This window comes from Charadrius vociferus, unplaced genomic scaffold (genome assembly GCF_000708025.1).
Source record: "Charadrius vociferus isolate BGI_N301 unplaced genomic scaffold, ASM70802v2 scaffold247, whole genome shotgun sequence".
Lineage (NCBI taxonomy): Eukaryota > Metazoa > Chordata > Aves > Charadriiformes > Charadriidae > Charadrius > Charadrius vociferus.
In genome coordinates this window covers 551,983-576,425 of record NW_009649188.1, presented here as the reverse complement: position 1 = coordinate 576,425, position 24,443 = coordinate 551,983, and the positions used below count along the sequence as shown (strand labels likewise).

Sequence of the window (24,443 nt, the reverse complement as noted above, 5' to 3'; positions counted from 1 at the left end):
CTGAACAATATCACAGTCTGAAAAATATCTCTGAAATGGAATGCATCTTTGATGGGGGCAGGGTAGGAGGGAATAGGCAGCTGTAATTATTCTCATGCTGTTAAAATATTAACAATTTTCACTTTAAATGTGGTTCTGTTGTCTTTTTAAGATGGTCCAGTTGAAGCATCTGTTACAAATGGAGGCACTGCTGCTGTCGCAGTGCTGAATGATGACCTGGATATCTTTGGTCCAATGATTTCTAATCCTTTACCAGCAGCTGCTGTACCTCCTGCTCAGGTAAAATTTATTTAGTTATATGTGTGCGGAAATACATGCGTGCACGTGCATATTTGTTGTGTGAATTGTTCATTCACACAGAAGGAACGCAGATGTCTCAACACTCATGGCTGGAGACTCTTTAGCTGTAGTGGATATATTTTTCTCACCTCTTCAGGCTTCTGTGCTGCTTGGATATAAAGTTAGGAGGTAGTGTGGTCTTCCCTTCTGCTTCCCCCTGGTTATCCAGCTAAATTGGAATTCTGTCTTACGCTGGTGATGGTAGCCATGTTCTCTTCTAATTTATATTCTTTTTTCTTGTTCTTTTTTAATAGGTATTGCTGAATACATTTTTACTTGATATTCTCAGGTTATTGGGCTTTAAGTCATACTTTTTAAGGACCTCTTATTGCTTTGTGATGCTGATAGTTTGCTTTTTTCTGAGTGCCATAATCAGGAGCAGCAAACAGAACTTTCATCAAATACATGGTCCTTGTGGCATCTTGCAAGATTTAATTCTTGGTTGTCTTCCATTCTTAATTCTTTCTCAAAGCAAATTTAATATAACCAGTTGAGAGATAGGTAGGCAGCAGAAAATAGGCTTCCAATGCTGATTACATGGGTTCCACGGTAAACTGGGAAAAAGAGTATTTTGTTTTGCTTTAGGATTAAAAAGACCCTGCAGGCCTTGCGTTTCAGGATGGTGGTGTCTGGTCTGGGAACTGATGCTGGGCAGCAGTTGAGGGCTGCCTCTCATTTGGGGGTGGTATTAGCATTTTGCAAGATGTTTCAGCTTGTGATATGGATAAAAGTTGTATGGGATTTGGAGAAGAGTCAGGAGAATATTGGAAACTGCAAATGGTGCTTCATGATGAGAGACTTGGTCTGTTTAATTTCTTCAAGAAAAAAGCGGTGTAACTATTTCATGTGAGACTGCAAATGGGAAAGTGGGCATAAACTAGAACTCAGTCAAGTTGAATAACCCTAACTTTCAGTCACTACATTTGGGGTTGGGAAACTTAGAGAAGAAATCTGCGGCCAATTCTTAACTTGGGATGAGTAGCACTTATTTCAGTATCTATTAAGAGAATGCATTGAATTAAAACATTAAAGGAGAAGAAGGGATCAAATGTGGAATAGTGTGGCTTGCTTTCTCGCTCGGAGATATTTACCATGATGTTCTGCATAGTAAGTGTTTCTGAGATACCACAGTGGGATTTGTGAATGTTGAAAGAGAAGGGAATTTAATGGTGCTCCTCAAACTGATTTGTAGAAGTGATGTATGACTTGATTTTTCACAGGATCACTTTTGTTTTCCAGCTTAACCTGAAAGGCAGCATATAGTACTAAATGCATATGTTTTTATGGCACTGTGGAGCACAGAAATGTCTGTTTGAATGTTTTATTATGAGACTGAAACAGCGTGATATCTGCAAGCCTTAGGATTTATGATGGTTGACATAGCCAAGACATGACTTTCAAATGAAAACAAAAGCATTTGTTTTTCCTTTTTCAGATGTGACTTGAGCATTCAGGATTGCCTGAGCTTTTACTCTGCTTTCAGATATGTGTCTTTATTACAGTTTTCAAAACCACTTAGAATATTTTTTCCTACTATTTTGTACAGCTGGATGCTAATAAAAACTGATGAATTTGTAAAGGACTGGTAAAGAGCAATATGTGAATGAGTTACTTTTTCTAGAATTCTGCCTATTAGCAAACTCAAGGGGGTTAAAGAAGAGTTAACTTAACCAGCTCCTGCTGTAAAGCTCAATAAAAGGCATATGCTATAAATCTACCCATTATGCAGTATTCATGCACAGAAAAAAGGAAAAAAAGACTTCATGTGTTAAGTGATGCTTTTTCATATGAAATGAGCATAGCTAAATTATACCTATTAGAACAAAGTTTTTTGTTGCCAAACATTATATAGGAACTGAACAAAGCTATGTTCAGTTGAACAAAGGGAGACCTTATAGCAGCTTTCCAGTATCTGAAGGGCACCTACAAGAAAGCTGGAGAGGGACTTTTTACAAGGGCATGTAGTGATGGGACAAGGGGTAATGGCTTCAAACTGGAAGAGGGGAGATTTAGAATAGATTTGAGGAAGAAATTTTTCACTATGAGGATGGTGAGACACTGGAACAGGTTGCCCAGGGAAGTTGGAAGTGTTCAAGGCCAGGCTGGATGGGGTTTGAGCAACCTGGTCTATCTAGTGGGAGGTGTCCCTGCCCATGGCAGGGGGGTTGGAACTCAATGATCTTCAAGGTCCCTTCCAACTTAAACTGTGCTATGATTCTATGACTTAAGAGCAGACAGGTATGGGTGACATTGTATTGGGTGTCTGCTATAGGCTGCCTGACCAGGAAGAACAGACAGCGAGGAACAGCCTCAAGCTCACTGGCCCTGGTCTTCATGGGGAACTTCAGCTACCACAGTATTTGCTGGAGGGACAACACAGCAGGACATAAGCAATCCAGGAGGTTCCTGGAGAGCATCAATGACAACTTGTTGACACAAGTGATAAGAAGAGCCAACAAGGAGGGTGTGCTCTGCTGGACCTCATGCTCTCAAACAAGAAAGGGCTCAATGGGGATGTGAAGGTCAAAAACAGCCTTGGTTGCAGTGACCATGAGGTGGTGGAGTTGAGGATTCTGAGAGGAGGGAGCAGGGCAAAAAGCAAGATCACAACCCTGGACTTCAGGAGAACAGACTTTGGCCTCTTCAGGGATCTGCTTGAAAGAGTCCCGTGTGATAAGGCCCTGGAAGGAAGAGAGGCCCAAGAAACCTGGTTGATATTCCAGGATCACTACCTCCAAGATCAAGAACAGTCCATCCCAGTGAGCAGGAAGTCAGACAAAAGATGCCCGGAGGCCTGCATGAATGAACAAGGAGCTCCTGCCAAACTCAAACACAAAAGGGAAGCATAAAGAAGGTGGAAGGAGGGAGAGGTAACTTGCGGGGAATACAGAGACACTGTCCCAGCATGCAGGGATGGGATTAGGAAAGCCAAAGCCCAGCTGGAGTGGAAGCTGGCGAGGGACGTCAAAGGCAACAGAAGGACTTAAAAGTACATTGGTGACAAAAGGAAGAGTAGGGAAAATATGGGCCCATTGCTGAAAGGGGCAGTGGTCCTGGTGCCAACAGGGCATGTAAATGTGAAAGGCTGAAGTACAAATGCCTTATTTGCCTCAGTCTTTACTAGCAAGACCAGCATTCAGGAATGGCGGTCCCCAGAGAGTAGGGGGAAAGACTGGAGCAAGGAAGACGTACCCTTGGTGGACGAGGATCAGGTCAGGCAATACTTAAGCAAACTGGACATAGATCATGGCCCTGACAGGATGGTGCGGAGGGAGCTGGATGATGTCTTTATGAGGCCACTCTTGATAATCTTTGAATGATTGTGGTGATTGGGAGAGGGGCCTGAGGACTGGAGGAAAGCAGCCATCACTCCTATCTTCAAGAATGACCAGAAGGGCCTAGGGAACTACAGGCCAGTCAGCCTCATCTCAATCTCTGGGGTGCTGTGTCCCATTCTGGGCTCCCCAGTACAAAAGAGATATGGACATACTGGAGAGAGCCCAACAAAGGGCCACGAGGACGATGAAGGGACTGAAGCGTCTCTCCTATGAGGAGAGGCTGAGACAGCTGGGACTGTTCAGCCTGGAGGCTCAGGGGGATCTCATCAATGAGGTAAATACCTGATGAGAGGGTGCAAAGAGGACGGAGCCAGGCTCTTTCCAGTGGTGCCCAGTGACAGGACCGCAGGCAATGGACAAAAGCCATCTGGAGTGCTACAGCTGTCAGACCACCTTAAAATATTGAGGATGTCATAATCGTTACCTGCTGTTTTGCAGTCTTTAGGGAATTAAAAACCAAAATGAAAATACTTATTTTTTTGTCTCATGCGTTAATCTAAACTTCTTGTCAGCCACGTGCTGTTCATATAGTCAGCTGGCAAGCATGAAGTGATGGATTCACCTACCATATTGGTGGTCCCGACACATCTGACCAGTATTTCGCAGTGAAAACTCCCTTTGGGTAGGTATTACCTTTTACAGGTAATACATAAGCTATGGATGACAAGAATTATGTTTAAATATGAAGCATATTGGAGATGACTTCCAGTACTGAAAAATTCTGCTACACTAACATCATGAAGCCGCTGAGCGTTATGTTCCCTCACCACCTGCTGAGCATTTAGTTTTGGTACAGAGGCTGTTTGAGCGTACTACGTGCAGCCTTTCTTAAAGGCAAACTATTATGTGTGTGCCAGGCGTGTTTTCCCAGAGGCCTTGGGGAACACGAGAATGTTAGATATGTGAAAATCATGCCAATGTTGTTGAGGTTTCTTTCACTTGAATGCCACCTGCTGTTTTCTTGCCATGTATTTTGCATTACCTTCCATTTATTTAGCTGATGAACACTTCAGGGAGTGTTTGTTCAGTGCTTTGGCTCCTCTCAGAATCTTCCATAAACAAAACAAATGAAGAGACGTTAAATGAACATTTAATCTCGTGACATAAACGTAATAGGCTACCAGACCTCCAGGTCTTTGGCTCTCCCTTCTCTTCTGTGCATGTGTGCAGGGATTTGCCTTATTTCATTAAAGCACCTATAGTAACAGTATTTCACAGATCTGGAGACACTCCAAACTGTGGTTCATCCCAGATGAAAACAGTTTCTCTGACGCTATTATTTATTTAAAAACAACAACAACAAACCCAGACATGTCTGCTCTTCTGCCTGCTAGAGAAAAGCAAACCCCTTCCTTACTGCAGTGCAAGCAGCAGGGAGGAAGCCGCCTCTGTGGACTCACTTCCACTGCTTATGTGGACTTCTCCCATCCGCTGGGCACAGCCCTCGGCTAGAGGCTGTCTTAGGCAGGTGCCATGGTAGGAGGACCACATCAATATGGAAAAATTCAACAATGGCACTTCCTGGGTATATGCACAGTAAAACATACTGCTATTTAGGATGGGCGTTTGCCTGAGTGTATTGTTAAATCCAACTCTGGTATTTTTGAAGACTGGTCATAGACTAGAATAGAATTGTCTAGGTTGGAAGGGACCTTTAAGATCATCTAGTCCAACTATCAACCTAGCACTGCCAAAACCACCACTAAACTATGTCCCTAAGCAGCACGTTTACCCATCTTTTAAATACCTGCAGGGATGGTGACTCCACCACTTCCCTGGGCAGCCTGTTCCAATGCTCGACCACCCTTTTGGTGAAGAATTTTTTCCTAATATCCAATCTAACCCTCCCCTGGCATAATTTGAGGCCGTTTCAGTTATGCCACATTGATAAAGAATTGTCTCAAATGGAGAGGGCTTCCTACTACCTATTAAAAAAACCTTTGGTTTTGCTTTGCAATCAGAAATTTTTGTCAGTAATAAGCAAGAGGTAGTAGCTTTTTTTAATATACAGAAGGAGATTGATAGTTTAAGTGCACATTGGCCAGAAAGAAGGTTTTACAGGAGTTGAACAATTTCTGGTCTCTTTCTGCCCACTTTCCCTTTGTAGTGCCATCCCCTTACCCTTCATTGCTTACGAAGGTCAGTGACCTCAGCCCAAATCAGCTGTTGGATAAATGCAGGTTTTCAGTTGCCAGAGAGTTCCCATTTCTTCTTCTTTTTCTCTTCCTTCTCCATAGCAGTGTTGGAGATTTTTTACCATCAACCATGGGAATCTGCGCTCCTTTCTCCTGTGGGTTTCTGGCCAGTTTAGCTGGTGCCAGAATTGTTTTGTAGTTATTGTTTCCCTAATTTATAGCGCTGCCTTATTCTAGAGCTTTTTAGCACTTCAGAAGTCAGATGTGTTTTCTGAAGCTGTGTATTGAATGTTTGTGTGTACAAACCCAGTGTGACTATAGTGGACTTCACAGGGCCCAGTCAGCAGAACCCAGAGAAGGTTGGAGGTTGTTGCTTTAAGCAAGAACACAGGTGTGTAACCGTACCTGCGTGTTTTGTGGCGGCTTCTCGTCTGTCTGATAAACTTTGGCGTGCGGTGACAGTGAATGGACAGAGCCGGTTGCAGACACAGGCTGTCCGTGGTGGTAGCACAAGGAGGGTCTTCCTTCCGCGTGGGAAAGAGCTGAAACTCGCATGTGCCGTGGGATTAGGCGGGGGGATGCTAAGCAGTTGGGGATCGTTTAGCTGGACTGAAACGAGGCCATAATTTAAGTATGTGTTGTAATCCTGGCTCTTTTTCAATGTGTATACAGTTTATTTGCATTGAAAGTTCCCACTGGTAAGAGGATGAACTGGGTATTTTAAGAAATGTAACACGAGTGCAGAGTATTGCCTAGTTAGTTCGCTAAGCAAGCTCCCATATGGAACTGCGTGTGTCTGAGCTGCAAAAAACCAGCACTGAAGGATACCTGGGTGTAATTTATTTACAAAACAGTTTGGTGCAAGAGCAGTAAAAAGCCTGACAGCCTGCCTGTGTTTTAGTTTTTCAGTCTTAGACTACAGTAAGTTTTAGATAATTATGCTTTCTCAATAAATTAAATGTGCTTAAAAGAACTCTAAGCCAATTATAAACAATGTATTTTAGAAATTTTATTACTTTAAGTAGATCAACTGCAATTTTACTTTTGCCTTTTCTCCAAAAAATACTGTTCATCTTAGTGGTAGTAGTATATTCCAAAGCACGTAATCTTTTGTTTTAGCTCTTCTCTAATCTATTCTGCCTATGAGAGGATTAATGAGATGTGAATTGTAATCTCCTTATTGATTTCCTAATTATTTTTCATAATCTAACCACGGCTCATGATTTATGCTTCTCACTGATGAAATACGTAGGAGCAACAGGAATGAATAATCTGTGTGTATATGCCCTGGAGCTGGTCGGGGATTTAGTTTTCCTTGTTTTGTAACCACCGTCTGGTCTGGTCCTCTTTCTGTATCGTAGGTGCTGCTTTTCTGCTTTTGGTCATACCACATCTTTTTAAATCCTCATCTACTTGAAAGTTAATTTCTGTCAATGAAATGTGTTTATTTGGTTCAGGAGAGAGGCTGTGCAGTAAATATTTAACGTACCATCTTTTGCCGGTTTTGTTCAGTAGCCTGACTTGACCTTTATTTCCCAGAGCACTTCCACTAAACCGGCAGCTGCCACCTTGTCTGCGGCATCTGGGGATCTCGATCTGTTCACCGAGCAAACAACAAAATCTGAAGAGTCGGCAAAGAAACAACTCTCCAAAGACTCCATCTTATCCCTGTATGGCACAGGAACCATGCAGCAGCAAAGCGCTCCGGGTAAATCATTTGGTAAAGGTTTCCGTGCAGCCCTATTGTAAGGTTTACCTAGAACAGTTATCTCCTACGAGTGTAAAACTAAGGTCAGGTGCCCTGCTACCTATGTTCAAATGAAGATTTTTTTATTTTTACCATTTAAAAAAATGAGAAAATTACTGAAATGTAATACAGAAGCTAAAGGAAAAAATACTGTGAGATTTTCCTTTATTTATAGCTGTTCAAATTATCAAGTATCCAATTTACTGAAAGATTTGTGGATTTGGCTTGTCTAATTCATCACTTGGGGTGTGAGTGTCCGCTGTGCAAACAGCAGGCTGCCAGGATGAGTACAGAGCTGTCAGATCTTCATTTTACCTATGTTTGTATGAAAATAAAGAGCCTCCAGTACAGCGATTAAAAGATTCTGGTTCACCACAGGGATTTGCCAGACTCTTTTTGGCAGCTAAGCTCTGGTGGCGAGTCCCTTTCCTTTGAGAGGTTTTAAGCAATTTCTTACTTCTACCAGACAATAAATTAACAGCACTGGCGTACAGCCAAAGTTATCCTTTAAAATTATTTTGGTGCGCTTCTGACTTACGGGGATGGGGCAGAAAAATCACAAAATACTTCTGCTGAAATCTTCCTTTCTGTGGTACAGGTATGTTCATGGGGTCATCTTCTATGCCATTTACCACACAACCCTCAACGCATTTTCAAGGCTTTCCTGCCATGGGAGTTCCTGTGCCTGCAGCAACCGGGATGATGGGAAACATGATGGGACAGTCGGTGCCAGTCATGGGACAGAGCACAGGAGTGATGGTAGGAATGGGAATGCCCAATGGATTTACTGGTACTACACAAACTGGTGTGATGGGACTTCCTCAAAATGTCGTCGGACCTCAAGGTGGAATGGTGGGACAGATGGTGACGCCACAAAATAAGTATGGATTGCAACAAAACCAACAAGCTCAATGGAACCTCTCTCAGGTAAAGACTTGCTGTTCCCAGACAGAAGTGCTTTAGGAAAGATGCTGCTTTTCAGATGCAAAATGTTTGGCTGTAGGAGGAAAGGTGCGGTGTAGCCAAGTCACAGACCACTGGACTATGAAGTGCTCAGAGGCACATGGAAAAAAGATCGGTCAATAATTAAAGACATCTCATATATACGCAGAGAGTAAACTTTTGCCAAGGTAGACCAGACTCAGTTCTCTGCTTCTGTAGCTACTCTCATCCCGACATCTGAACTACCAGGTAAAAAGCTAGCTTAGCCATGGTTGCAAAATACTGACATGTAAACACGGCCTTATAACTAAAAGCAGAATTTAATTGCTTGAGGATAGCCATTAACAATTAATACTTCCATTTACGGACCTCGAGATGAATTTCAGTGGAATGTGCAGTGCTTTGCACTCTACCATTCTACTGTAGATAATTTGATTAGGTGAATCCGTTATTTATCCGTAGCATTTCTGGGCTACTTTTTAAAACTTCTTAAACGTGTTTAAAAGGTTCTCTAAAAGTATTAGTGTACACTTAGTACTTGTTATACTTGTACGTTATTCAGTGAAACTCTGGAAATTGGATTGGGTATTTGAGAGGTTATTGGCGGAGAGGGAGAAACAAACCTAAATGATTCCCTTGGAGTTCAGTATGGATAGTAGCAATTTTCATGCTATTCTTTGCATTATAAGAACAATATAAATAATTCCGTGCTGCTTACTCTAGTAATTCAGGAAGCGAACCTTAGTGACTTATTTAGATTTGATTATCTAAGTTTTTGCTGTTCTACTCAGTCCTGCAGTGCGATCATTTAAGAAGGTAAGCAGCGTTTCTTACATGGATAAAACAGCCCCTATTTGAAAATACAGGCTGTCGTTCTGCTTTGAAAAGTAACTTTTAAAAGGTGAGAATTTCAAAATGTCAAACAAAAATAAATAATCTGTGGATTTACTGTTAAAGAGTCTTTTTTTAGGTAGCTAACTTTAAAACAACCCCTTATCAGTTTTGAAATTAAAATCATGCTTCTTATCAAATATATAGTAACACTTAAATATATAGTAACAGTTGGCTTGTAGGACAAGCACTTAGCGTGTTTCTGCACTCCTGGCACATCCCACGTTACCGGTATGCTCATACTCCGCAGTTCTTTGGGGAACTGTGATCTAATCTCTGGCTCTGGTTGAAAGGGGCAGAGCTCGCTTTGCTTAGCAGGATAGCACGCTTTATACATACATAGTCTACTGCCTAAGAATTCTGCTTCAAAAAAGGTTAACAACTGGGCAAAGCATGTTTTCATCAGCTTTTTTGAATTTCCATGGTCAGTGATGGGTTGGTTTTGCAGATACACGTGAAAGCACACAGTACTAAATTTTACCCTGAAATATTAGTTAGTAATTTATTTAACAATTTTTTTTTTCGTCAGTGTTTCAGTTTCATTTTGCAACCCGCTATGGTTCACTCATGTTTACACGAACTCTGATTTTTACCTAAAGCTGTCTCTAACTTGAATCTAATGTTGTTTATCCAACATCCCCGTTCATCAGCTCTGATTATTAATTGCTCCAAATGCTCTTTTGCTCTCAAACTCATGAGAGGGGATATCTTCGCTCTGTCTGTACAGCGAGGTTTCTGGCTTCTCAATAAGAGGTCGTTTTTTAGAAGGCATGGGAGAGTAACCTGAAGAAATTTTTTACTTTAAGCACTGAAAATTACAGTGACTGGGAATATTTGTAGCAAGTGGAAATATTTTTGTTCCATCCCTGAAGTGAATGTGCTGAATTTTGACCTCTTTCCCACCTTTAACTAGACATTGTCTTTAATTTCATGTGAATTATTATTATGAGACATTATGGTATCTTAAGTAGATTCTTTAGCAAGAATAGTTAGATTTAAGTAATACTCAAGTCTATAAATCTGCCTCATTCTTTGTTGATTGCCTCCAGAATGGACAATTTCTATAAAAATTTGTGTATTCAAGATTTTGAAGTCTCCAAGGAAATACTGCTGGAACAAAAACCGTCTAGAGTTCCAAACGTAGACAAGGCTGTATTACTTGTTTTGCTGGTTCTTTCTCGCAGCTGCAACAATTCTGTTGGTTAGCTCTGAAACTTCCTAAAAGCAAGCTCTTCTCAGCGGAGAGGCATCGCACTCCTTTGTCGCACCCTCTGTAAATTCACTAGTGGAGTCTTTATACAGACTTGACACATAGGCCCAGTGCTGCAGCCAGTCAGCTGCCCTGTAATGGTCATTGCTTGAACAGAAACCGATTCCAGAAAAGCTGCTATCTTGAAACAGGCTTAGAAACTTACACTGAGTCAGTATTTTTATTTAGAAGAAATACTAATTTTAGGGAAACTTTAACTGGGTTGCTAGTTTGCTTGGCTGTTTTTTGGCTCGTAGTGCGCTGTCTTTCAGCGCCAGTGCTAATTAGGCTCGTGTGTTTGCTCCACAGATGAATCAGCAAATGGCTGGAATGAATCTCAGCAGTTCCAGCAACGTGATGGGCTTCGGCCAGCCCCCCAGCACAGCGGCAGGATGGACTGGAAGCTCCTCTGGTCAGACTCTCAGCACACAACTCTGGAAATGAAAGCTGCAATGGAAGTCTCGCCCAGAAGAGCCACCTAACATTCCTTGTTCAAAAATGCATTTACTTTCGCTGTTCCTTCCATGTACATATTCTTTTTCTTTCTCCCCAGCTGTTCAGATTAAGAATATGACTGACTGACCGTGTTGTGGTCTATATTGATTTAAATTTGATGTAGTGAAAAGCAAATCAAGAATACATTTATATATCATTGGCAGCGTTTTCATACAATGCATATGATTTCATAGACCATATATTTAAGAAGCTGCTTAACCACATACTGAATTTTTTTCCCTCAAAATTCTAGATCAAATGTTTGCATATAAGGGATGTAGCTATCATGTTAGTAATATCCAAAAATATGAACCCTGACCCCCCCAAAATTACCCAGTAACCCTGTAGAAGGTACTGTATGAACAAATGTTTAATCATATATAAATAGAATGTAAATGTATCACTGAGCAATGTTTTCTAGTGTATCAAACGAATTTTGTTTCATCATACATTTCACTGTGATGTTCTTATGGTGTGCATAACAGGGAATATGGTTATTGAAAGAAAGATAAACCTGGATGTTGCTGTAGTTCTACAAACCAATAGTTTATTCTTTTAAAAATGAGCATTTGATCCATTCGAGTTTCCTGCGATAAAGTACCCAATCTGGCTCAGGAGGCACGTGCACAGTATTACTGCTGAGGACTAGCGGCACAATATGCATACAAGGTAACTCAGTGTGAACAGATAAATTTTTCCTTGCAGAGATATCCAGGTTTATGACAGTGATTGTGTTTACATTTTATGGTGCCTCGTAATGATAAAATGTTATTTCCCTATATTAAAAGGATAAATCCATAAATGATTGTGGGTTTTTATTTCGTTACTGTATGACCTATTTGACCACTATTTCTTCAAGAAGTCTACTTTTAATGAAGGAAAACGTTCAGTTTGGAGGCTCCATTTATGCAAATACTTAGATCAACAGTTTGTGATTTAAAATCAGTTTATAATTACACCATTATGCTGGATAAATACAAAAAATATATACAGAAATGCTGATTTTGAAAATACTCCATTGCAGCCACGTTTCTCAATTGTTTTTACTACGTGGAAACAGCCTTAAAACAAAGGTAAGTGTCAGTTTATTAGGACGAGAGTTCAGAAATGCATGCAAACAAGTTAGAACAAAGCACACCCACTTGATTTGCTTATTAGAGTATCTGACAGCTTCCTTTTGTTCCCACAGAAGTCCATCAGATGACTATTAAAAGGTCTCGCGCAGAAGTAGACTGTTCTGGCGCATCCATTGTCCTGTACTTCCCATGTAACTGTGTCTCCAGGTCATACCTCAATACTGACTGTGTCCAGATGGTATTTTGGCTCATTAGCTAGATTTACTTTTTCTGTTCGTGTGTGCCATACGAGAACCTATAAAATAACATTTGTGTTAGCACAGTCATCAGCAGAGATGGTAAGAAAGCCTTTTAGTAAGTGTGGAAATCAGTACCTTTGTGCAGTTGTTTGCTTTTGGTTCCAGTTCCTCCACTGTTGTTATCTGTTTCAGAAAATCGGATTCTTGCATTCCTGGTTGAGAACCGCGACGCTTGAATACGGCTTTCGGATGTGACAGAATCACTTGAAGACTCACAGCAAATCCTTGGAGAGAGGAGGGGGGAAATGTTAAGAAAAAACCTTTAGGGTTTACATTTTTGTGCAAGTTACACAAGCCTAGAAATCTCCCATGGTCTTTTTAAAAATGTGTAGATTTGATTATATGGATAGACAAAATTTGGTAGGTTTGTATATCCTACAGTCTTTTGTTTTGCCCTGAAGATGCAATCAGATTTTTTTGAATTGCCCCATAGTTTCAACATGTTTGATCAATTTCCTGTCACGTAAAGAATATGTGCTTTTTTGCCTGAAATGTCAGCTATTTCTAAGATCTCAGACCATCCTTCCTTTCTACTTCTAATTAAGAAATAAAACTAAATTTTAAGTAAAAAAAAAAGTATGAGATTAATACTGTACAAAGACTTCTAAGTTTAAAAGTAAGAGTCAGAGAAAAAGGTTAAAATACACTAGTTATAACAGCTGTGGTCTTCAGGGATTTTTAGCCTTTAGAGCGTTTTAACATTATTTTTGATGAAAGCCAGGCCACATTAATGTTTTGCCTTGCACACCGTGTAGTTAATGTGGGCTTGTGAATTGTTTTCACCAACAGTGGTGGGCAAGACAGCCTGTGCCTGATCTGTGCATTGTAGAGCCCGACTCAAAGGGCTTCATCAGTGCACGTGCCTCTCTGCGATGCTTTCCTCCAGTAACGCACGTTAGGATTACAAACTGAGAAATCACTAGTTGGAACAAACTCGCCCACTCTGAAGCAGCTCCCGTGAATCTCCAATTTGCCATTATTTATAGAACTTTCCACTTTTCATTCAGCAAGGTTGTCGTGTGTATGCTGCTTTAAGTATGACTCAAAAGTCGACTGATAACACTTGTAAAGAAAAATTACTTTTGTAACTCCTTACGTCAAATTGCCAAGCCTGCCAAAGAAATCCTTTCTTCATCAGTTCAGTGTGGTTCCAGCTGTCCCTTTATAACAGCAGTAGTAGTACTAACAGTTTTGACATCTGTTCTGAAACACTGCAAGAACATTTAATTCTAAAGCCTGTATTAAAACTTTCTCTTTTTTAAATGAGTAAAACTTTATCTAATGGAATAGAAATCTGTCCTCTTTTTTACTAAAATTATCTTGCTACTGTATTTTCCTTGAAACTATCTGTGGCTTTTATGGGAGCCTTTTAAAGAGGAAAATATAAGCAAGTTATTACTACAATCTGTGTAAAGAAGACACTTTGAAACCACTTTTATCTTAACGATCACGCTCTTGCTTGTAGCAAAGCACAGGAAGATAACAAAATGATTATTATATTTTTTTTTTTAATAAAAGATTTGGACAGTGCACAGGAAGACTATGGGTTGGATGTAAACTGAGGTTGCAATTCACTGACAGACACGGTTGAAGACAACATGTTTAACTTCATACATTTTATCCTGCCCAAGATAAAGAAGAATAAGTGTCTAGATGAAGAGGGCTTTTATCCGCACTTTGCAGACAGTCTAGTGAATAAAAGACTTTCTGGAGGTGTGAGGGTGCTGTAGCCTGTCCGCACTCTGTGCGGTTAAGCCCTGCAGACTGCAGCAATGCTGGGATCCAGCTGTTCGCTACTGCAGCTGCTGAGTTTAGGCAGGCGGTACCAGGGCAAAGAATGGCAGTCTGGGCTTCTCTCCCAGGCAGGGGTTGGTTTGTCTTCAGCAGGCTACAGGCCCTTACTGCTTCCTTGGTCTTGCAGCCTGGCTGGGAGGGAGCGGGCGGTGGGCCCCGTCCCAGTGCAATCATTTGTGAACAGCTGAGGCTGAGTTTGAACTCCCTCAGCGAGAGAGGGATACAGCCAGCTTTCTGCACCTTGAAAGATGACCATAGACTTATCACTGCTGAACAAGTTGGCCTGGTTCAGTTCAGTATTTTTGGTTAGGTGTTTTTTTTTTGTCCTTCAATTCAAACAAACAATATAATTTTTTGGTGCAACTGGGCTTTAGCGTGGTTGATATTTTGCTCCCTTCCCCCAGCAATGTTTGCTTTGCAAGGGAAGGCATTGTTGGAGCCCCTGATCAGTTCTGTGAGCTGCTGTTTCTTTTTAAAAAGATTTATTTTTTTAAGATTTAAGCTGGTCATCCATGAAGGAAAAAAATGAAGTAAATGCCAAAATTTAAGGTAGTGTCCTAGTTTTTAGAGTGGGTAAGGAATCCACTCTAAGCAGAAGAGACACGCAGCTTTTCTGCTGCTTATCTTTGTGTGTCTCAGCTTGGCTCCCTGCCCGCCCCCCCGCCCCCAGCCCATACTTATCCATACATTAATTTCCCCTAGGTTTTCTTGTTGCAAAGCTTGCTGCTCTGTTGAGAAAATTAATTACTCCTACACACGGATCTTCAGATGTGCCATAACCCTGCATGTAACATGCCTTTGCTACCATGCTATTGCAAACCACCATTTTAGGGTGCTACCAAAATCCTGCCATGTTTTCAGGCATAAAATAAAAGTCAGATTATTAACTTGAGTGTTGTACATGGCAGACGTGGACTACTGTGTGCTGACTGGCCTGTGGTTTGTTTCTGTGATCAGTGGTCACACAGTCTTTGTTTCTTAAAAGAATCCAATAAAGCAGCAACTTGAAGAGAGAAAATAATTGAAGACTTATCTCCTGCCTCTCTAGTTCTTCAGCTCTACTTTAATTTCACATGTATGACATTTTGTATTTATGTAGGTAGACTTCCAATGCACTTGAGGGAAAACCATTTTCTCATGACAACTGTCAGTTGACTTTTTATCACAGACAGATAATTCTGGCATCAAAAAGAGAGGAGATGGTTTAGGTTTTGACCAGAGCGGCATTAGTTATTTCTCTCAGTAGATAATGATCCTGTGGTAATAGATGAAAAGGCACTGTTATTTTGAATTCTGTCCCTAAACAGGGATTAATCTGGGATTACTGTCTCCAGCATAGCATAATGGAACAGTGCTACATGCATACTATTCTTTTATTTGATCATTATTCCTACAAGGTCATACTGGGCTTAAGGTCACATGAAATGCCACAGGACAATTTCATAGCTATAGCCAGAGTGTGAAGAGATGTTTTGGGGTGGGGTTTTTTTTGTGTTTAATGCAAGGCTGTAAATTAAATCTAATTGGCTTAAGAGCCACCCAGATAAAAATTAATTTGTTGGAGAACAAGATACCTGGGAGACATAGCAAAGATTACATCTGTGCTTCTTTCTACAGAAGCTGTTAATTCACACCTTGACTTGTGTTAGATCAATGGCTTCTGTTAAAAGGCAGAACCATTCTTCTTCATCCGGTTAGACCAAGATGGTCTTTAAAGATTTTGTTGCCGTGATTAATGCCTTTGCTTCCTGAATGCTCTAGATAGGATAGTAGCTGAAGGCAAGCTAGAAATTGAGAGTGTTTATCATTTCAGGAGTGAACCCTCAGTGCTGGTGTTGAAACGGCTATACTGGTTTCCACACAATTCAAGGTACTACCTTTGGCTCGCTGAACATGGCATGGTTTGGGGTCGGCTTCTTACAAGTATCTTCTCCCTGTGACATACTGTTTAGGTTGCAGTAAGGCAGAGGTGCCCAACCAGGAGTTTTTGTAGTTCAGAACAAAGGCATCTGCTGACAGTTAATTTACCATGAAAGAGGCTCTCTATTTTAAACTCAACAGCATTTAAAATAGTTGTTACCCTCTGATGGAGTGGTGGGTTGGAGTTTTTTTGAGTTTGGTGGCTGCCATAGCCAGTCATTTAAAATCTTTTGTACTTCTGACATCCAGCAGTGGCTGTTTCAGATTGAGAAAAAATATGCCATGTTTTGCAATGCCATTCAAAACTGTTTCAACTGAGTTTTCTCCACATTATATTGTCATACTAATTGTAGTATGATTGCAATTGCATACTTAAATATTTTTTTTCCTATTTTTAATAACTTCAGTGTTTTCCAATGCTTTCAAAATAAAGCCTGGATGATTCTAAATCAAATGTGGAAATACTGTTTCGTTGAACATTTTGAAAAATGGGACTTTTTTTCTTTCAACCTTTTCTAAAGGTTGGACCAGATGGTCTTTCGGGGTTACTTCCAACCTAGGCTTCTATGATTAACAGACTAGCATAAGAAAGATGAGATGTACTGAAGACCTCATACTATGGCAAAATGGGGGAGGTTGCTCAGGCCCCTAGCTCAGGGACTTAAAGCACAGTGGATAAGCTCTGGACCACAAATCCAAAATCTGCTTGCCCCATGATTCACAGGCATAGATTAATCTCTGTGACCGAAGGCAGCAGCTCTTGGAATGCTAATGTAAAGCATGCATCAGTTTTCCTTTAAGCAATCTTGACAGTAGGAGAACCAAAATCTAACTTGTTCTCATGGGTGGCCAAAAACTCTGGCACTGGGAACAAGCCAAAAGTAAATCACTAACAGCATCGTTTAACATAGAAGATTTTAAATCAGGTCTGTAATAAACAACACAATGCCCACCTCAGAATCAATGCCACTTTTTGCTTACAACACCCAATTCTCTCTTGCTTTTCTTCCTTGAGGGTAAGGAAGTCTGTGTCAAACTCTAGAACCCATCTACAGTTAAAACTGAGGCGGAACTTAAAAAACAACAGAACTAATTCATATGGCATGTTAGGTGCCAGACAAGAAGCAACACCGAAAATGGCTACTCTGCTTTCTGAATGCAATTTAGCACTGGAGAATAGCGGTGTCAACCACAAACTTCTCAAAAGAAATAAGCCATGTTTCCTGAACTGATCTAACGTGACTGCCGTGTGTGAGTACATTTCAAAGAAGAACCTAGGGAAGTTGGCCAGCTAGGGTCTTTGAGCTGATCCCAATGAAATCACTAGGACGTGTCTCCACTTGCAGTAGATTTGAATTTGGCCCTATATCTTGAAGTCTAAAATTAGAAGTTTATGTGCTTAAAAGCAAGGATGTGCTTCCTCTGAATAGCCGCAAGTTAAATCAGTGGTCCTAAGCCTTTTAAGCAGTTATTCTTTTCCACACCCAGCCTCACGATCAAATTATTGTGAAAATCACTACAAAAAGATAGTTCTGTAAACCAAGGAGAGACCCCTTACCAGTGCCTTGGGAATACATTAACTATAAACAGCTGTAGACAGCTACCCAGTTTAATATATGCACCTTTTTTTTTTTTCCATGGTAATATGTTCAAAGGAGATCGCTGGTATTCCTTATGTGCTATATATGGTATAACCAGAGTTGCTTATATATTTGGTGCCAGCAGAAGGAGGAATGGCAGTGATGTACTACAGCATGGACTTAGCAAGTACCCAAAGGTATATCGAGGGGTCAGGTCAGGTATATCGATTGACCAGGGTGGAAAACGGAGTGTTAGCATGCATCCTGGAGCTGTTCAGACACCTGTGCAGTTCTGGATTTACAGGTTCTGTTCTGTTTGTGCCCTTCCACCATAATCTTGAGGGGAACGAAGATGCAAACCCAGCATGCATTTCCCTCCTTGCTGAAATAAAAAAAATGTAATTTGATCTGTTATTTTTTTGAAGACTAATAAAAGTTTTCTCACAGAGTACTAACTCCTTGTTTGAAGATCTGCGATAACTTCCTATACTCCCAACCCTTGTATCTTTGTCTCTATAACGCCCCCTTCCGTGACTTTGGTAAAAGTACATGCAGGTAATGTTCCTAATGGAGCTGTTTTGCCCTCATGCCAGTGATGCAGCCAGCAACTGCGAAGTGTAAACAACAACTTGAGAACTCTCCATGTATCTCTTTGTGTCTGGGTTAGACTCCCTTGGCCAATGTTGTTAAATGGTTGCTGCTAATGAATTATGAACTATGCTATCATCTTTATAGTGCCCATAAGTAACCACTTCTATAGCGTAGTATCAATCTGTATCTATAAATTCACAGGCAGAGACCATTTAAATGCGCAGCTCCAGTCCTCAACAGGCTACACAGGTTTAGGGATTGACATATCTAATTCTCCTCTGAGGAATGCTTCTACCCAGACACTCAAATATTTTCATGCCAGGTGATACTATTAAATTTAAATGCTTCTACAGTGTAAAAGAATTCACCTGTTGATGTTTCTGCCTATGAAGTGTTAACAACTATTAGTTCTCCTTTCCTCTTTTTAACCAATTGTACTGTAAATACTGTACATATTTTTCATCAGACATTTCAATCCACATAAAAATATCCTGTTGAGATGAGAAAGCATTGCCTTTTTCCCTCTCCCAAAACGTAAGGGTATCAGAAAAAAAGAAAATGGCTGGCTATTCCTAAATCATTCTTGCCCTTGTGTTCCTACTTTTTCCTTTTCCTCTCCTTCCTGAATACAGAATATGGTTAAGTGCAAATATCGTATCCTTTGCTGGGAAAAGAGCTGCTGCTACATCAGAAATCAGACTTCTGCACACTGGTGATTCATGTGGCAGTTGTGAATATACACAAAAGATTGAGCGTGGACTGACAGTAAGACAGAGCTATGTGGTGTGCTAACCTCACAGCAGAAGATTGATTAGATCCATTTTGAAGCTTTTCTTCCTTCATCTACTAGGCTATAGCTGTCAGTGATTTTTCCCTTAAGCCCAGTGTTTCAAACTATATTCATCTACAGTTATCACTGTCATTCCAAATAACCAATAAAAAATGAATAATTTCATGATAAAGTAGCATCTTACAACATGAGGTCTAACAAGGGTCTGCATTTATACTGCCTGGTGTAGACTGATGACACAATGAAAGGCAGGGGGTCCTTGCAAAAATTAACTGGATGACTTAATTTACAATTAACTTGTTTCAGACAAATTATACAACATAAAAGCCGAGTTGCTGCATAGAATTAAAAACAAGTGAAAGTAAGTTCAGATACCACCAAGAAGTAACTTAATTAGATGAGACATGCAGGCTAAGACTTCCAGGATGGTTAGTGCTGAAGAGCTACGTACAGTGGATGCACTTCAGAAGTTTTAAAAGCTGCTTATACTGAAACATCTGTTTCTGTCCCACTCATAAAAAAAAAAAAGTAAGAAGATAGTTATGAGAAACATTCACGTATCATGAAGCGTGGTACCTACCTGCCATGTCAATAGCAAAGGGCCTGTCAGCTCTCCAGCCAGTGTACCAGCCAACAACTTTGCCATTTTCCACGACCGGGCGCTCGTACCGTCGTCCTCCTACCAGTCCCACGGGCCACACTGATACTTTGCGGGTTGTGCGCATCTGCAAGAGGCAAGCACAGTGTGACTACACGTACATTTTCCTAGTAGGCTTTTTTTTTTTTAAGTGTTGGTGGAAAGCCTACACATTAATCATCAAGGCTAGATATTTAAAAGCAATTCTAGCTTACAGATTTCAGCCCAACAGAATAAGCGTTTGAAAGCTGCATGTGCCCACTCATTTTCTGTGAGCTCTCCAGCTCTCTAGCCTGTAGGCACCTCAATTCTACTGAAAATATCCTATTCATACTACTTTTTATAACAAAAATTTTAAAAGCCATGAAAAACCAGTATTTGTATTCTTGTTTGTTTGTTTGGGTTTTCAAAGATGTACTAGATCTTTTCTACCTACAAGACTGTAGCATTCTGGCAGTAGGCTTATTTCTATAGACCGCTTACATATTGTACAAGCCCAGCAAAAGAATATTATAATAATGATTAACAAATACGCCCTACATTAAGACAAGTACAATTAGTTTGAGACTGGTAACAAATACACTGAGTACAGGAAGTTGTGATGCACAACTCTTCCCCTACCTGCAGCATACCAGATTTGTACAACAGATGCAGCTCAGATCTATTAAAGGCTCACAAAAAAAAGATTAAGTTTGGACTAAGCCTTTTTAATTTCTACATTTTCTCTCAAATAAAGCTCTATTAAGTTTCTGAGAAGGACAGAAAGCAGGTTGGGCAGGATGCTTCTGCTAGTTTCCTAGCAGTAGCAAGAGTTTTTCCCAATGGTGTAAATGTAACTAAATGTAATTCTGGAAATGCGATCCTCATCTAACCTAGAGGAATCTACAGGTACTAAAAAATTATTCTTTCTTTATGCATGCTTTTTGCTGGTTTCAGGTACTAAAAAATTATTCTTTCTTTAGCAAAAAGCATGCATGGTTGGGATTCAGTGAATTCAGTTCACTGCTTAGTAGACCATTTTTCTTCAGTAAACAGGAGATAACATGACACGAACCTGATGCACTGCTCCCCATGGGAAAATCACTGACAGTCTGGCATGAAAACTTGAGAAGATGAGTGCACGGACACAGCAACTTGCACAATTTAACTACACTGATTCAAAAGCCACTGTTTTAACTGCTGTGCTTAAACATAGTCCTATTTAAGCAAGTATTAAACTATTTCAGTGTAACGTGGGCTTAATCTGACCAATTTTTAAAAAAATCTCTTTTCTTCTAGTGCAGTTGAGGCCTGTTCCTTAGGGAAAGGTTATCCCTTTCTCCTTCCAAGCACTCCTTTTAGCAAAAACACACACAGTTTTACATATTTGTAACTGCAGTCCCCTATCGATAGATGCTGAAGTAAAAGACAACCTTGGTTAAATATTAAACACTTCCCTCTCTTTCCGCCAAGGTAAAAGATTTATCATGCATATCATCTAGACTCCCAGGAGATGCACCAGAAAAAACAAAGACGTCACGTCACTCTGGTTCACATTTCTAAGCTAGAAACATTAGCAGATTCTTAGGAGAACTTCCACATAGGGAAGGCATAAAATAGATATTTAAAAATCCACTAATATTTGTGTACACACAGAAGAGAAGCATGCACCTTCTCTCCTTCCAATTCTTTGTGTATCTCTAAATTCGTTAGGCAAACTCTTGTTTCCACTCTAATAACTGTTGCAGCAAGTCTGACCATCTCACTCAGTAGCAGCAGTCCATACTAGATAAGAACAGGATATGTATACAATTGGCAATAGAGGGACTTCTTGTCATAAGGATTCTATCCAAAGCATCGCCTATTTAATTAGTGAGAGACTGCCATGAATCTCTCCACAGGTTATTGTGAAACATGTTTGCCTGTAATCATTTTCCCTGCTTAAGATTATTTTTCCAACTTCTCTCACTCCTCCATTTAGGAAATGCAGAGTTAGCAATTAACTATTTGGATATGGAAATCAGTCAAACCTCCTCATGAAGAACTTTTAGCTCTGGTTTTAATGATACATCCATTTTGCAAATTTATTCTAGCAGTGTATTTATATTAACATTCAAACACATCAGAAGTGGACACAGGGCATCATCCTGTTGGGCTTGTCTACACAGGCAAGTTTCCAGGGGCACGATCAAGCCACACACACCCAACTGTGCTACGCTAGTATTAACCACAGGACAAACACAGATGCCCACTAACTTTTTCATGTTGCCATTAACGCTTTCTGGAGGGTATGGATACCCGAACAAATTACTAGTGTACTGATTTACAGCATTTTAGCTACCCTGTACTGACTGCCTGTACCCATGGTAAAAATAAAATGCCGCAAGGCGCAGGGAGGCACACTCTAACTACAACAGAGTAGCTAATGCACCTTAAGCCCCTATCCTGCCTTTTCCCCACAGTAAACATTTGGGCAGCTGTACTGCAAAATGAGCCAGATCACACGAGACTTCTGAATTGGGTCAATAGCAGCCAAGCATTTATGCTAGCCGAATCAGACTGATTTCCACTAATACTTTACCTTACACGACGAGTAGCAAGATCTTGTCAAAGAGAAGTATCTCACCAATCTCATGGAACCAGCATGAAATGACCCAAAAAGCTTTAATTATTACAGTCTTGGGTCCATTTGGTGTCTATGAGTCAAGTCAGCAAAGCCACCACACACCAGAAGGAAGTAAGTAACCCTTTAAAGAGCTCTTTATCTTGTCCTTAGGTTACTTTCTTTATTCTCACGGGTTACATTTCTGGAGAATGAAATAAGCAGGTTTCAAGAATACAGCAATCCCTTTAAGAACAAACTGAAAGAGCCCATTTAGACCGGTATTTATGCTAATTCTGAAATACCTTACAGACTCAGGATGTGCTAGGCAGATGAAAGTAGGAATATTTCTTTTAATCTTCTGATAACAGCATTACTGCATTTAATATACTGATGTGTTAAGGCTGTATTTATGTATGATGGGGAGAAAGCTATTATTTGGATTAAAAGGCCAACTTGCATCTGGAATTTGACGCTGCTAATCACTGGGACAGAAAAAGGTGATTCAAAAACATGTTAATTCTAAATAGCTTTAGCACTGTGGGTTAAACAACTGCCAAAATCATATAACTTACAAACAGCTTCCGAAATTACTTTTCTGCCTGTCATTTTAATGTGTGGTAGCACATGCTATCTTAATACTCAGCATTTTAAGTCCTAGTAGCTTACATGAGTGGTATTCATCTTACTTACGCTTAACTCTCTAAGTTAGGCATCGTGTCTATCCTTGTTAGACTTGTGTAGTTAATGAAGAGAGACAGGAACCTACTGGCGTGGTTCATCCTGCCTGGCTTAGACAGCTATCTGAAGGCAGGATGAATCTCCCTCTGGATATGCTTGTGTCCTCTATTTACTTTTTGATTATTTGAAAGGGGGTATTGGGCATAGGAAAAGACTGATGTACGGCATGGGGGCAGATTAGAAGAGGCCTCTGTAAGAAGGCAGAACAAACCCAAATGAAGCAGGGGGAACACAACTGGGAAAGAGGGGGCAAAGAAATGACAGGAGAGAGGAGTAACAACCGACCAAAGAAATCCCAGTGAGGTGATAGGCATATAACAGTAAATACAGTAGCAATAGAGCATCCACTAAAGATTAACAAGTGAAAATGCAGAAAATATAGCCAAGCAGTAAAAGAGATAGTGATAAAAGAATTGCCAAAAATAGCATCTCATTAGTCAATCAAGAAAAGCTGCTTAATGGGATGTGCCGGACTGATGGATAGGGAAGATACCAGGCCAGTAACAAAATCTAAAAGCCCAAGGGAAACGAAAGCAAGTGACAGGCAGAAGGAAACACAGCCTTATTTCCTACAGTGAGAAGGCTTCCAGGCTGGAACAGCCATCCCAGTGTTGTTGCAGCATGACGTTGATGCGTTTCTGTTTGGGATTCAAAGCTCTCAGCAAATGCAAACCTGGCTGCTGCACATAGTAAGCTTTTTTTCCTCCCCCTGTTCTCTCTAACTTCAACCCCTGTGCAATTTGTGATCTGTGCAGGTCAGGCTACAGGTTATCACCCAGGCTTGCCCCCCTCCCCATCCCAGCAAGACTCAAGCAGATTTCTACGCAAAATTCCAATTTATTATTACCAAAGACAGGATCCAGAGCTCCTTCACTACAACTCTTCCACAGGAGAACATGTTACGGGTTAAAGCACAAGCACAGCCAGGTTCCCTATCACTTCTCAGGCAGGCATCCTGCATTACTCACAGGTCATTTAAAGCTGAATTCTGCTTCAACAAAACTTACATGACTGCACTAGAAGTCAGAGGGACAGCTCAGCTGCAACGATGCTATGTCCCTTTACCTAGGCATTAAATGGCCCCTACTTATCATTACTTCAAAGGAGTCATAGAAAATATGTGCCAGTGGTTTTCGTGGTTCAGGGACTGTGACTCTTAGGGGACAGTAACTTCAAAAAAGCAAGTTTGTTGTCGGTAAGCTTGACTGTAAAGGGTATGTCTCCATGGCAAAACTTGTAGAAAGGATCTACAAAAATAAATAAAAAAGTCAACTCATTGATATAGACTACTCTGTAAC

The 24,443-nt window shown here is 40.5% G+C and overlaps 2 protein-coding genes across 2 annotated transcripts in view; one reads left to right on the top strand and one right to left on the bottom strand.

The window, feature by feature from the left end:
* SMAP1 (small ArfGAP 1) overlaps window positions 1–11,938 on the top strand; it is a 73,232-nt gene extending 61,294 nt beyond the window's left edge. The window contains exons 8-11 of the mRNA XM_009888851.1: window positions 152–279; window positions 7,352–7,520; window positions 8,158–8,486; window positions 10,951–11,938. Of these exons, the coding sequence (XP_009887153.1) occupies window positions 152–279; window positions 7,352–7,520; window positions 8,158–8,486; window positions 10,951–11,085 (761 nt within the window). The 3' untranslated portion in view covers window positions 11,086–11,938. The remainder of the gene's footprint in view (window positions 1–151; window positions 280–7,351; window positions 7,521–8,157; window positions 8,487–10,950) is intronic.
* Window positions 11,939–12,420: 482 nt separating this feature from the next.
* Window positions 12,421–24,106, bottom strand: B3GAT2 (beta-1,3-glucuronyltransferase 2). Its single transcript, XM_009888844.1, has 4 exons — window positions 24,081–24,106; window positions 19,767–19,915; window positions 12,587–12,735; window positions 12,421–12,507 (listed from the first exon to the last, which is right to left on the bottom strand). Exons 1-4 carry the CDS (start codon window positions 24,104–24,106, stop codon window positions 12,421–12,423), a joined length of 411 nt encoding a protein of 136 aa, XP_009887146.1.
* Window positions 24,107–24,443: the final 337 nt, after the last annotated feature.

Bases quoted from the DNA above. Each gene is read 5' to 3' on its own strand.
- B3GAT2 (XM_009888844.1), bottom strand. From the start codon at position 24,106: ATGCAGGATGCCTGCCTGAGAAGTGA. The intron at 19,916-24,080 runs TAGGGAACCTGG...TGCTTGCCTCTT, and splicing joins GATGCCTGCCTGAGAAGTGA to GCAGATGCGCACAACCCGCA. The intron at 12,508-12,586 runs GTACTGATTTCC...GTTATTTTATAG, and splicing joins AAGCAAACAACTGCACAAAG to GTTCTCGTATGGCACACACG.